We start from the raw sequence: 14,715 nt of genomic DNA, 5'->3' as shown, positions 1-14,715 counted from the left end.
GGAAAAGTCCTTTAGTTCCCTAGTCAAAAGCCCCAGAGGGGAGTTCTGCACGGTAAATTTAGTCATCCAAAGCTGATGCCAAATAGCTAACTGTGGTGTTCTGTACAAACCTCCGTGAATCCTTAGCTATCAAGACAAAAATAATTCCAAACTTCCAGAAGTATGCACAGCACTGCCTTCTCGCAGTAGGACAGTAAATTCATGATGTTATCCTTATCTAATCTGTGCTTTTGGAGGGTCTGAAAAAGCCAGGAGACTCATCAAGATGGTACTTACTTCTGGGGAGCTTGCTGGGGTAAATCTTCTGGCATGGTTTGTATTCATCTGGAGGGGGAAAGTCTTCCACAGAATGGAACGTGAATTTAGACTCGAAGTCATCTGCACAGATGGGAAATGGCAAAGTGCACTCAGGTTACTGTTGAGACCCAACTGTGATCACTTCCAAGAGCACATAGGTTTTGCTGACTGAATATTCTGTTTTCTGCTTGTCTGTTCCCTGCAAGGGGTTTTGATGGCAGGGCTATTACCCTAAGAGATCCATCCACCTCTCAAGTTTTCCTGCTTGACTGGGAAGAGGAGAAGTGAAATCCAGTCGTTTCCCAACACCTGCCCCAACTTACTCCGACCAGCGTCTTAAGGAAGTCACTAAAGGCACAGAATTGGTACAGGGCTGGCCAGAGTCCATTCAGGGGTGGGGAACCAACAAGGGACCAGCAGCCTGAGGTGCCTGTTAAGCTCCCAAGGGTGGGAAGGCTTTGGGGGTGTGTGGAAGGAGAGATGGCAGAAATGAGTCCTCAGCTTGGCTGGTGAGAAAGGACACAGCTTGTGTCCAGTGTGGGACCTGGGCTTCCCAAAGCATGGTTCTCTGCTCTGAGCTGCTGATGGGGTCATGTGGCCCTTTCCTGGACTGCATTCCTGCTCTGTGATTAATCTGGGCCTCATGTCTGACAGTAACACAACACACAGAAGGGATGCAGAGGTTTTGTGGTCACATCTGACCCTAGGTGACTTTCCTTCTTACCTCCATATTTTTGCTCTGATTGTCTCCCTGCCTGGTAAGCCTTCCACCCATTCTTTTTCCTTATCCAACTCAAGCTGATCTTTCAGGCTCATAGACTAACTTCTCCATGGAGACACACACACACACACACACACACACACAATTTAAACACTGACTGTGTTCCCCTCCCTTCGCTTTCTCTAATCTGAATCAGAAGGGTGGGAGTGGGTCCTGGAACCACCCAGAAGGTGTTGAGAGAAATGCTGTTGCCCAGAGCTTACAGGCCATTGTTTTCTTGAGTGAGTCTCTGGTTCTTTGAGAGGTCCACACCGTGAAATGACAGCATGGTTGTGGAGGAGGAAGGAGTGTTAACCATCTCCCCAGAGGCCAGAGGAACTCACATCCTCCTTGGTGGGCAGTGTCAGGAGGTGTGCACCCCACTTACCCATGATATGCAGGCTTCCGTTTCGCAGCTGACCTCCGGGCTGCTGGGACGGGGTCCAGGTGGAGGCCTGCTGGCTCTTGCTTGAAAGCTCTGTGGTGGGTGATCTTGCAGGCGGTGCCGGAGGTGGGTTTAGCTTCCCCCCACTAGTCCCTTACCGAGGTATGAGAGGGCATTCAGTTACAGGAATGGGGACAGTAGATGTTGTAACTATGAAAAGGGCTGTGTGTTTAGACCTTACTAATTTAACAATAAGTAAAAGGGTAACCTCTGGAGCTAATATGCTTGGGAATGAAACACAGTTCTCCTGTTGGGATATGTAACACAGCCTCTTTATGTCTCAGCTTGCTCATCTGTAAAGTGGGAACAGTACTAGTACACATACCTCCTAGGGTTGTTGAAAGGATTAAACGAGTTCAATCAAGTGATGTGTCGTAAGTGCTCAGTAAACTGTACCTGCCATGATAATGTCAACAACAGTGATAACCCTCCCAAAAAAGGGGACCCAAAAAGGGAGCGAAGTCTGTAAGTGAGGGGCCAGAGGAGGCCAGAAGAACAAACAACCAGAGTTTGTTCCCGCTCATCCACCAGGGCCCAACTCAAATCCAGCCTCCTTCCCCAAGCTTTCCCTGGTCAGGTGGGTAAGAGGCTCCCTCTGTCTTCTGCCCACATTTTTCTGTCTGACTCTCTTGGCAAAGCACAACTGGATATCTTGGCTCCTCAGTATAGGTTTTCCCTTGCTGCCTACTTCTTCAGTGACAGTCCAACATCCTCAGCAGCTTGCCATGATGACAACTGCACCTCTGTTACCTGTGCGATGCTCACAATTATCACCTCTTCCTCATACCCCAAATTAGCTGAAGTGGAAGTTACCCTCATTTTGTACATGGACAAACCAAGTATTCCATCTGAAGGCACAAAGAGGTCAACCAAGCATTGGTTCTGGCTGGAAGTTTGGCGTATAGAGCGGGTAGAGGTGCACCTGCTGCAACAGTTCAGTCCATGGCCTGTGCTGCTGGAGCCCCTGCCCTCCCCCAGCATCCATCCATCCTTCCGCCTGTCTAGCATCCTCACTCCCCCTTTCTGGTCTGCCCTTCCTAGGCACCAGGATCCACTAATGCTCTATTTGGTCTAGGAGGCCACTGAAGGGGCCAAGGGCTAAAGAAGTTGCTGACTCTCCTTTGGATGAGGAGCTGCCCCTCCTAAAGGGAAGGGAGAAGGAGATAACATGTTACAGCCCTGGCTACTTGTAGGCATTAATAGTTGTGGCAATCCTGTGTGGAAGGTGGTGTCATTATTATTCTCATTTGGCAAGAGGCAAAAGTCAAGAAATTAACAAATAATACCCAACTGACATTAGATTACACAGGAATGGAAGGGGAACCCAGGATTCAAACTCAGATCCCTCCAAATCCAAAGTGTGGTTTTTTCACTCCACCATGAACATGTAAAAATCACAAATGTCAGCAAGGACTTATTATAAATGCTGGACTTCCTGGTGATCAGTTGTTGAAAGGACAATGATTATCTCTTTTGATCAAGTCTTAAAAAATAGCCCTGCCCTTTGTACCAGGAATTCCCTTGAAGGAACCCGGCCTTAAAAAAATACCCAGGCCGGCATGGTAGCTCATGCATGTAATCTCAGCTATTCAAGAAGTGGAGATTGGAATCATGATTCAAGGCCAGCCTGGACAAAAAGTTAGCAAGACTCCCTTCTCAATAAACAAGTTAGGCATGGTGGCACATATCTCAGAGTCCCATCTTCTAGGGAGGTGTACGTAGGATTGCAGTCAAAGGCCTGCCCTGGGTGAAAAGCACAAGACCTATATGAAAAATAAGTAAAAAAGGACTGGGGCACAGCTCAAGTGGTAGAGCTCCTGCCTGCCAAACACAGGGCCCTCAGTTCAAACCCCAGCATGTCCAACTATATGTATGTATGTGTGTGTGTGTGTGTGTGTATATCTATTATATCCAAAATATACACTAACATCTCTATAAAATTATTTCCTGTAATAATTATTCATAATAACAAAAATGGAATCAATTGGCATACCTTACACTAAGAATATAGTATATCTAAATATCATAATTTACTTATAAGTAAATATATGAATAAATGTTTTACTAATTTTAAAAAACTGCTTTTAAAGTAGTATTAAGTAAAAGAAAACAAATTTTATATACAAAGTGCTATTAACTATGTAAATGTACATATATTCAGAAAAAACTGAAGAAAGCACATTCAAATGACAGTTTTCATCTCTCTGTGACGCTACTATGAGGGATCTCAATTTTCTCCTATTTGCTCTACAGTGAGCTAATATTATTTTTAACTCAAGGAAATACATCTGAGAAACTTCCTGCATCAAAAGATTACTGACAGAACAAGGGCAATGTGTGCATTTGTGTGTGTGATGGGCATGTTTGTGTAAGTGTGGATGTGTGTGGGTAGTGTGTTTATCAGTGTGTGGGTAAGTGTGGATGTGTGTGTGGGTAGTGTGTTTATTAGAGTGTGTGAAGGTGTGGATGTGTGGGTAGTGTGTGTATCAGTGTGTGTGTATATGTGTGTGAACACAGTGAGTGTGGGGGGAGCGTGTGTGTTTTAGTATGCATTCACACATCAGTGTGTGCACATGGAGAAATGCCAAAAGGCAGAACATGAATCCTATCTACTGAAGCACAGGGAAGATTCTCAACGGGAGCCAGATGGGAGTAACCAGGCAGAGACTAACCCAGAGGCCTAGTCTCTAAACAAGCTGTACCCACCAGCCCTCTACCCCAGGGATGGATTTGAATGGGAAGGTTGATTGTAGGAATAAGTAACTCTTTTCTAGCTCTCACTGTTGCTAGGCCCTGTTCTAAGTGCACACATAGAAGAACTCAATCTTTACAACAGTCCCAAGGGGTAGAAACTATTTTTTGTCCCCATTGTACAGACAAGAGAAGCACAGAGAGGCTAAATGACTGTCCAGGGGCACACAGATAGTAATGGCAAGAGGATCAAGGCCAGAAGCCCTGGCTTATCTTCCCATGACCTGACAAATCTCCCAGCCTCGCCCACCCTTGGTCTCCATCTCTAAATTGAATGCCTCAGACAATAGAGTCCCATAGAAGGGACGGGTTTTATTGTGCTCCTCCAGGGTCACTGATCCTTCTGGTCTAAAACACAATCCTAAGGTCTGGGACGTCCCAGGTTCCCTCGTGGCTGCCTTACCTGGGCCTCGGCCCATCCTCTTCTTCTGCAGGAGCACCTGAGCCCCGGGCAGGGCCTGCACACCGGCCTTCTGCGGCTGGGCTTGGAAGCTGGGGGACTTGGGGGGCAGGGGAGGAGGTGCTTCACTGCAGCTATTAGAGCCTGGCAAAGGGGGTGCGGGCACTGAGGCCCTGGGGGAGCAGGAGGAGTACAGGGGAGGCGGGGGTGGTGGGGGTGGTGGGGGCGGTGGGGCGGGGGGCTCCCGCACTTCTTGGGCGGGGCTGACCGGCTCTGAGTTGAGGCCCGGGTACCCACAAGGCGGGAGGAGAGGCAGCGGGGGCGGGATGGGCGGGAGGTGTAAGGGGGCTAGCTGGGGCCTCACTGCCTTGTCACCCAGCACTGAGGCCGGGGGCAGTGGGGGTGGGGTGGGAGGAGGAGGTGGGGGTGGGGTGGGGGGAGGAGGTGGAGGTGGAGGCACGCTGGGGAGAGGGGGTGCAACCACCGGAGGATTCCCTTTGGATGGTGGGCTGGGTGGGGACACCAGCGGGGCTTTGATGGGGGAGGAAGTGGGTAGAGGGGGAGGTAGCGGAGGGGGAGGTGGTGGCGAGGTGGGCGGTGGGGGTGCGGGCACACTGGGGCGAGGAGGGGCGGTCCTGGCAGGGCCCTGGGCCTCGGAGGCATTGCCTAGCCTGGGAGATGCAGGGAGTTTAAGTGGGCCGCTTATGGTTTTGGTGGGAAGCCTGGGAGAAGGCGCTCGGGAGCCAGGGGCCTGCCCTGTCCTGCCACCTGGAAGGGAGACACATTCGTTAGCTCAGCAATAAAGAAAGGAGAAAGCCCAGGCCCGTAGACACCCGCAACACATGTAGGCCTCATGCCAGGGAGCTCGTGGTAGACGCTTCACCTGCACGTCCACTGATATAGGCCTCAGTTGTGACAGCTGTCACACAGAAGGGCCAGCTGTTCCAGCCCAAGGGCCATCCCACCAACTAAGGAACTGCCCTCCTCCAAGAAAATAATAGGAAAAATACTTTTTTGCTCAATAAATATATTTTACTCAATTTTAATGTAATACTTTTGAAACACTGAATGCTCACTTAAGCACAAGTGACTTCAGGTGACTGATTTAAAAAATGGCCTTATACTGAAATCTATAAGCTTTGAATGACATTGTGCAGTTCCTCTCATCAAGAGGTGAGGTCCACCCCCGGCACTGGTGGCTCACATCTGTAATCCTAGCTAATCAGGAGAATGGTGGTAGGAAGACAGTTCAGGCAAACAGTTTGCGAGATCTATCTCGAAAATACCTAACACTAAAAGGGCTGGTGGAGAGGCTCAAGGTGTAGGCACTGAGTTCAAGCCCTGGTACCACAAAAAAAAAAAAAAAAAAAAAAGCAAAAAAAAGAAGAGGTGAGGTCTATTCCTGGCCTCTGGGCTGGCCTTGTCACTGACTTTATAGCCAAAGGGATGTATTAAGACCAGTAGTAAGGAAGACTTTGAAAGCCTTCCTGTGCTTCTCCCTTGGAACCCTGCCACCACCATGATAAGGAGCCCTGAATAGCTCTGGAGAATGAGAGACTCTGCAGCTCTGAGGTGAGTCAGGCCATTTGTTCCCATCAAGGCCCCAGACATTGGAGAAATCTAAGATTAACCAAGTCCCCTCCCCAACCTGCAGCTGTTTGCAGCTGCTAGAGGGAGCCTAGCTGAGACCACTCTAGATTACTAATTTAGCATTATAGGCTAAATAAATGGTTGTTTAGAGCTCCTAAGTGTTAGTGTTTTGTTACCCAGCAATGCCTAACTTTTATAACGATGGAGAGCCATCACAACTCCCATTGCTACTGAGTCTACAGTGATGTCACTATAATCTTCTATGATGATTTGTCTATACTTTGCTGTCTGGATCCCCATCACACTGTTGTTAGTAACACACACTATGTCAAGTCACTCTTCAATTACTACAATGAGATAACTGAAACAGAATGATTATTTAAAAGATTACTGTAGTGGGGCTTGGTGTGGTGGTAGTACACAGCTGTAATCCCAGTTAACATGGAGGTGGAAAGCAAGAGGATTGAGGTTTGAGGCCAGCCTGGGCAAAGAGTTAAGGAAATCCTACCTCAACAAAACAAGCCATGTATGATGGTTTGTGTCTACAATCCCAGCTACATGGAGGGCATAGGTAGGAGGATCATAGCCTGAGGCTGGCCCCCTGACAAAAACTACAGACTCTACCTAAAAAATAACTAAAGCAAAAAAAAAAAAAAAAAAAAAAAAGAGACTAGGGGCATGGCTCAAGTGGTAGAGCACAAGGCCCTAAGTTCAAAACCCAGTGCCACTCTCAAACTCCCACCACCTCCCCCAAAAGAAGGTTCCTGAAGACTAATTCTGTGCTTTGTAAACATCCAGTGTTTAAGCTCCCCACTGTGTGACTGGCATGTGTGGACTGCTCAGTTAGTCCCATAGTTAAAGGGAGAAAGAAAGACCACAAGTCTGAATTTTCCTTACCTGCTGCATCCCTCTGACCTGCTGGTCGCAACACAGGAAAGCCACCAGCAAAGAGATCTCCCAGGGCTGGGGGTGTGCTTCCTCCTCTGGAATTTGCAGGGCCTCCTCCTTCTTTATTGGTTCCTTTCGAACCTTCAGGGAGAAGAGGCAGGCACACAAGACTTGTGAGCAGAGCTGAACACTGCCCTTGGCAGCCTCTCACCCTTCCACTCAGCATCTTCTCCATTGCACCTTCTGCCATGACACCTGGCAGACTCTGCCTGCCTCTGTCTGCTACTGTTTCTAATCCTACCAAAGAGCTGATCATTTGTGACTAATCATCCCGAAAAGTGACAAAAACAAAGGGACCTGAATACTACCATTGATGGGTGTCAATGGGGGTCCTGGCAGTTCTTTGCAAAAGAAACCCTAATATGGTAGATGTGGAGCTAGTCTTATTTTCAACTTGGCATTGAAAGGACCAGATGAAGAAAAGCCATTGATTTACTCCAGTCAGTCATTTTAATTTCTTATCCATTGAGCACTGACCAGAGCCGCTGACAGGAAGTGAAGCCCTGCAATGATTTCTGCTTCAGAACTTTCTTGCCTGTCTCCTCAGCTCTCAGGCCTGAAGCCTCTCATGCTTCCCTGTAATTTTACTGTGATAGAACAGAAAGCCAGAGAGCCCGGACATCACTAACTCTAGCCTTCCAGATGTGTGTGGTTACCAACAGCAGAAGCTGAGAAGATACTCAGCTTAACAAGAATTCCTGGCAGAAGATGGTTACAACCTAAAGCTGAATTAGGACACAGTGCCCACTAGTGGAAGAAAGTGGCCAGATTATTCTGAGGTTCTTGATTTTTTTTTTTTTTTTTTGGTGGGGAGTGGGTGGGTGGATAGAGTCTCACTGTGCAGCTCAGACTGGCCTCAAACTCATGATCTTCCTGCCTCAGCCTCAAGTGCTGGAATTATAGACATACACTACCATGCTCAGCCTATCTGAGTATTGATAATACATTACTTACTCATTGGAGTGAATCGCAAGTGGATGTTCCAATAAAATGAATGAAACTGCTAATTGTGCTTAACCAATTAGATAGTGGGTCTGACCAGAAACTAATATTTATTATAATCAATGTTGAAAATTTTTCCTTAAAAATGTGTCCATCTTTGTGTGTTAACATATATAGTTACAGAGATGAGATACAATTCTGTTTTGGGAACTATCTTTGAGAATTATGGTCAAATATCATTGCAAAACGTCATTGCAAAATATATGCAGACATACTAATACTGTCTATTAATAAAGAGTTCTGCATATGAACCTTCCATATTCAAACCTTCTATAATTTTGATCAAATTAAAAAAAAAGGTGGCTGTTATTATCTACCCTGTTTTTGCAGATCAGCAAATTGAGCCTCAAAGAGGTTGCCAAGGGGCTGCAGGTGCAGTTCAGTGGTATAGCATGTGCTCAGCATAGGATCTCCAGGGCCAACAAACAACAAACAAAAGAGTTTCCCTAATTTGCTTACAGTAGCAGAAGCAGAACTCAACATGGGTCAGTTGACCCAAGCACGGGACTCTTTGTTCTCTATCATCCTTGGGAAGACAGAAGGCTGCAAAACAACTCTGGATAAATCTTTTTTCCTTGTGAAAAATGAAACATTTTTTTTTAATGTTGAGAACTTGATTTTCTCTTCTTTTCCTTTTCTCTCTCTCTCTCTGGTTTGAAATCAGGACCTGGTACTTGCTAGGCAGTTGTTCATGGAGGGTCTCCTGCTTTTGCTCAGACTGGCTTCAGATCTTGATCTTCCTATCTCCACCTCTCAAGTAGCTGGATTATAGGCAGGCACCACTGTGCCCAGTCTCCAAGACCTTTATTTTCTATCTTTGAATTTGAGGAGTATGTTGACACAGAGTAAGTAATCTTTAAATGTCACCCCACAATGGCTACACAAAATGAGGTATATCCATACATAAAATTGTATGAAAGAAAAGGACTGAAGTAATGATACATGCTATAACATAGATGGAGCTTGCAATCATTATGCCAAGTGAGGGAAGCCAGTCATAAAAGGCCACATATGCTATGATTCCGTTCTTATGAAATACCAAGAATAAGCAACCCACAAAAACAGAAAGTGGAGTAGTGGTTGCCAGGGAGGGATGGAGAGTGGCTGTTCATGAGCATGGGGTTTCCTTTTGGGATAGTGGAAACATTTTGGAACGAGATGAGGAGATGGTTGCCACAACATTATAACTTTTCCATGTGCCACTGAAAGGGACGTTTTAAAATGGTAAAAATGGTGAATTTTGCTATGTATATTTTATCATAATAAGAAAAGTTATCCCAGTATAGACTGTTGTTTGTTTGTTTTGTATTTGAAAAGCAATGAAAGATACGCTCTACAGCAAATGCAGAGACCTGGAAGGGAAGTTTTCATTTTTCTACCACTTGAGAAAGGTCTGTCCTTTGAGCAGGTCTGTGGTGGCCTGGGACACAAATGCAACCCAGCTAGGGGTGTGTCCAGTTGTGCTTCACACACCTGCCTGTCCTGGGCTCAGGGCAGGCCTGATGGAGCTGCTTACTCACTCTCGATTTGAGGAGCACTGCGGTCATTGATCTGTGTGACTTTTCGCAGGCGGGTTCCTTGCTGGATATCAGCCAACAGTGCGCTCCGACCTTTTGGGTCTGCCTTTCTCAAGCTGGAAGTGTCTGTGCTGACCTGTATGGGAATAAGAGAGATTTGAGTGTAATCACATACATTTATAGATAAGCAAAACATCCTATCTGCTGGGAGTTTCTCCTGCTAAGTTCTCTGCCTTCTGTGCTCCATTCCCAAAGCCGATCTCATTGATACAGTTACATGTAGCTCAGAGGGTCTGCCTCAGGCCTTGCCCACACCTCTCTCCTTGGAGGCTGAAATGCACTGTCTTTTAGATGGCCAAGGCCAAGTGCCCATCTCCTGCATAAGGTCCTGGTGGTCTTAGGGAGCCGTAAGTCATAGCCTGTCTTCCCCCTTCTTATGTAAGCTCCACCCACACACCTGGGTTTCCATCTGTGCATACTCGGTCCCTGCTCCCAGATTCTGATTGTTACCCTGCCTGGTGTCCCTAGATCCCTGAGGACCAAACCTTAGCCTAAACCTCAGCTTGGGTGTTGCTCCCATCCTGTTTGGCAGGTTTGAGGTCTTGCTTAGTCCTTTGGTGTTCATATCTTCCTGTTATTGAGACCTGGGTCGCCCACTATGGGCCAAAATGTCTCTTGATTGAAGCAGATTCAGGCTCTGGGGAGCTGGTTTTGAAGGAAGGATGGTGACTTACATGTGAGCTTGGAGCAGAGAGGAGAACTGGGGAGCTCAAGAAAAACTGGGGCCCAGACGGGTCAGGGAATTGGGGAGAAGGGGAGGGCAGGGCTTGCAGTGACTGTTTAGTAGCTGCCTGCTCTGTGCCTGCTCTCCCTTGGGAGTTTAAAGGGAGTTTGCCTTCCTTTCACAGATGAGGAAACCAGGACCATGAAATCATCTGTTCAAGATCGTGTTCAAGGTCACTGGGCTGCAGTTCAACCCCAAATGGGCTGAATCTCAAAGGCTATGTGCAATCAAGAGCACGTGCCAACTTTAGAATACGTGCCCAAGAGAATGCTAAAATGCTTCATAAATACATTCCTAAGAACAACTTTTGTTCTAACTCTGAAAGTAGATCTGAGCCCAGTTGCTTTACTTCCACTGTTATCTGAGCTGACACACAGCAGGGGCTTCTATGGGTTATCAGAACCTGGGGCCCCAGAAAAAAAAATATAGGAGGCTGGCCAATAAAGGGAGGAGGGGTTGCAGGGGGAGACTCAGGCAGGGGGGGTTCTCCATAGTTAGGAGGTTTAGTCCATATGACCTTGGAGATGAGTAGACATTTCTCAAAGAAACAAATACTTTCTTTGAAATGCCTACTACATAGGCAATACTACGTGTCTCCAGTGTAAACATCACCATGCTAGAGGTCTTTTTGGATCCAAAATGTAAATAAGGCCATGCATTATTTCCTCTTAGGATGCCATATTCCCTTCTCCTCTATTACACTTAACATGGGGTCTAAGTTTGTATTTGTCTTCCCATTGTGAAAATTTCCACTTGTGGCTATGAGTTTAATGTACATCACCCTCCCCTCCTAAGGACTCCCTATCAGGAAAAACATCCTGCTTGTTTTGTATACTAGTATAGCTCCAAAGGGTAGAACAGGACCTGGCCTCAGATAGGCTCAAAAACCACTGGATGAACGACCCAGTGAATGAATGAGTGAAGGAATGCGTAAATAGACCCAGGAGGTGTAAGACACTGGTCCTTGTTCTCCAAGGCATACACATGTGCCAGGGCCCCAGGCCCACACTGCAAGGAGTTAATCTACCTGATAATGCAGCACATGCCTGAGCATCCTCATATCCCATAGAGGGAAGACCATGGAGAGTTCAGAAATGGCTAAGCTACCAGGACTAAGCCAGGACTAATGGCTAACCAGACTTTCAGGAAGACATGTCTTAGATGGTCCCTGATGTGTAATCGGGATTTAAATATTCTTGTTATAGCCATTTTCTTTTCAGAAAAAGGAAACGCAGGTCTACTGACTAGGAACTCATGGACTCTATAGTGTCACAGACTAGAAATAAAGGCCGCTACGATTCAGGCTAAAATGTGCTGAGTCTGCATTTTCACTGACTGGCCCTAAGACTGGGGGTACGAATCTTATGCAGGCTTTGAAATGCACAAACTTCGAAGTCTAATTCTTATTGCCTGGAAACATGTTTGTTTGAACCCCTGAGAGGGGTTTATGGATGATGGTCAATAAGATAGCTGTGAGCCAGGGACCCCAGTCCTAATTCATTGGCTATATTTAGATATACACATATAGATATAGATGAATGCATATCTAAGTGCACATGTATTGCAGGGTATTTCCCATACAACATGTTTAAAAAATATCCTATATAAACCATTAAAATCAGAAGTCATTTTAAACTGCAAAGATGAGGATTTTTAAAGTCTTCATTTTATTTATAAATAATTAATGACTGGCATAAGAAACCAACAGAAATATTATGACCCTAGGTAAAAGAGTATAAAATTTTTGTATGTATTTGGCATTGCAATTGCAGGTATGCATTATGGTCAGGGATATGGGAGAGGAAGTGCTTTCTAATTTTCTTTCTAGGTAGGAGATAAACAGCAGTGAATTAAAATAATATTCATGGCTCAACTCAGGCCTTGGGGGAAGGAGAGAGTTGGCATAGTGCATTGTTCTGTTTAAAGAAGTAGCTGAAATGATAAGAAAACCCTGGTCTCACTACCCCTGAGAGAAGGGTCATCTCACCCAATTCAGATTCAATTTCCTGTTTATTACCAAAATGTATCTCCCAGTCCCTGATCGTGCCCATCCCAGGTGTTTCAGGGGAGGGCTATGAAGAACTTGCATTGAAATAATGATTTTCATTTTAGCACCAGCTTAGCACATGCCTCAATAATCCCTAATGCAATAAACATCTTCCACGCCAGGAGAAGGACATGCAAATTACATTGTGTTTACATGGTGCAGTTCAACCCTGCCCCATTCTTTCTCCCTTCACTTCACACTTCCTTTCCTACTCCCATGTCTGCCCTGGCGGTTCTCCGCTAGAGGGCTCCCCTGCACCTGCCATCCAAGCAGTGTTGGCCAAAACTCTCCTCTTCTGTGAGGCAGGGAAGAATGACTAAATATGCAGCCAAAGTGACCACATCTATTTAGACATACTGGATTTTATACAAAAGGACATCTCATTTGCACATTGAAGATCATATTACGCAAAGACATTTCTACTCCATCTGCAATGTTTATCAACAATTCAACTATAGTTTGCTTTAAAAAACTTCTACGACTCTAAGAATTCTTGTTATTGTAGTTATAGGATGCAGAAAAAGGAGAGAAGACGCCTAAAAAATAAAACTCCTGGATGTTTTATTTTATGCAAATCACAATAATTGACAGTTACTAAATTATAACTAAGGGAGGGAAAGCAACTAACTAGACATGTTTCTCATGGCAAACATATGCTCTAAAAAATTGTTAAAAAGCACACAGAAGACAATGAGACATTACTTCAAAGGTCATTCTTGTTCTTTCTTGTTAACAATGTTACTGAGTGTGAAAATCTTTTGGATTCCACACAAAGCTCTGGTTATCTCAGTTCGCCTATTGCGAGCTTCAAAAGAAATAGCCCAGGTTCCCAAAAAGATGGGAACCGGTAGAAAACGTGCACATTAGCTCATCCCTTTGGGTGTAAAGGCTGAGAAACTGAAGCGAGCCAATAAGATTAGAAATCACACAATCGAACAACAGTACTAACAGAGCCAAAAACTCATGAGGTGCTTTCCCTCTGACCTTGATAAATTATAAAAGCATTTGCATATCCATTTGTTGTTTCAACAAATGAGTCGAGCAATTACAGTGTTGTATGGGGGAGGGGATGATGGTCCAGCCCAAACCAAAACTTCTAAATGCATGTCCTCTTGCTACTTGTCATCTTGCCACCATTTGTCATTTTTGCAGTGTCTGATACTGGTTTCTATATAAAATGCTAATTAAAAATCTAGCTAGTTAATCCAAATCAAGCTGGTTATTTCTCTCTAGATGATCTAAACGCAATCATGTTAATACAGTTTCAGCTGTGCAGTCTCCAGTGAGGTTGTTAAACCTACAATAAGTACAAAGATTTCCCAGCATTTAAGCCTACCCATCACCCCAGCCCTCAGTCTACCCTGTCTTCCTCAAACTTGAGGCCAGACAGGTCTCGGCAGCCAAGGTACACGCAGTTCATTTCCAAGTTTGAATTGCAAGGATGCCAGAATGGCGCTGTCTTCCAGGTGCTGCCATTGTTTATGTAGGAGAACACAGTGAGCTTGGGATCCAAAAGAGAGTCTGAAATATTTTCCGAAAAAAAAAGAACTCTCCCCTGTCAGGCTTGACACAGTGTTCCCTGCACCCAAATGTGCATAAATGAAGCTGTTCAAAAATGAGAATATTGTGATTTCAGTTTTATGTGTCGTGTTTAGAAATCCAAATTGCAGTTTAAATTCATGAGCAAATAGAATGGACCCCCCCAATCTCTTTTTTTTTTTTTTGACGCCTGATGTCCTACACCAAAGCGTACACAGACCCATGGGTAGAATGCTTACTCCTCCTGTGCCACTCTTATCTGGAGGTGAAGCAGAAATAGGGGCTCCTTCACTGGGGCTGTAGGCTATAGGTGAGGCCTGTTCTATTATTTATGCCCATTAAAAGAAGCCCAATCTTTTTTTTTTTTTCATTTTTCTTTTATTATTCATATGTGCATACAAGGCTTGGTTCATTTCTCCCCCCTGCCCCCACCCCCTCCCTTACCACCCACTCCACCCCCTCCCGCTCCCCCCCTCAATACCCAGCAGAAACTATTTTGCCCTTATCTCTAATTTTGTTGTAGAGAGAGTATAAGCAATAATAGGAAGGAACAAGGGGTTTTGCTGGTTGAGATAAGGATAGCTATACAGGGCACTGACTCACATTGATTTCCTGTGCGTGGGTGTTACCTTCTA

General features: G+C 45.4%; 1 protein-coding gene across 1 annotated transcript in view; it reads right to left on the bottom strand.

The window, feature by feature from the left end:
• Wipf3 (WAS/WASL interacting protein family member 3) overlaps nt 1-14,715 on the bottom strand; it is an 85,909-nt gene that overhangs the window by 10,249 nt on the left and 60,945 nt on the right. The window contains exons 3-7 of the mRNA XM_074065218.1: nt 9,714-9,846; nt 7,141-7,272; nt 4,657-5,421; nt 1,446-1,595; nt 277-378 (exon numbers count right to left, since the gene is read on the bottom strand). Coding sequence (XP_073921319.1) covers nt 277-378; nt 1,446-1,595; nt 4,657-5,421; nt 7,141-7,272; nt 9,714-9,846 — 1,282 coding nt within the window. The remainder of the gene's footprint in view (nt 1-276; nt 379-1,445; nt 1,596-4,656; nt 5,422-7,140; nt 7,273-9,713; nt 9,847-14,715) is intronic.

The sequence above is a fragment of the Castor canadensis genome, chromosome 2 (assembly GCF_047511655.1).
Source record: "Castor canadensis chromosome 2, mCasCan1.hap1v2, whole genome shotgun sequence".
Taxonomy (NCBI): Eukaryota; Metazoa; Chordata; class Mammalia; order Rodentia; family Castoridae; genus Castor; species Castor canadensis.
Note: the sequence above shows the minus strand (reverse complement) of the source record. Positions and strands in the feature narration are given on the sequence as shown.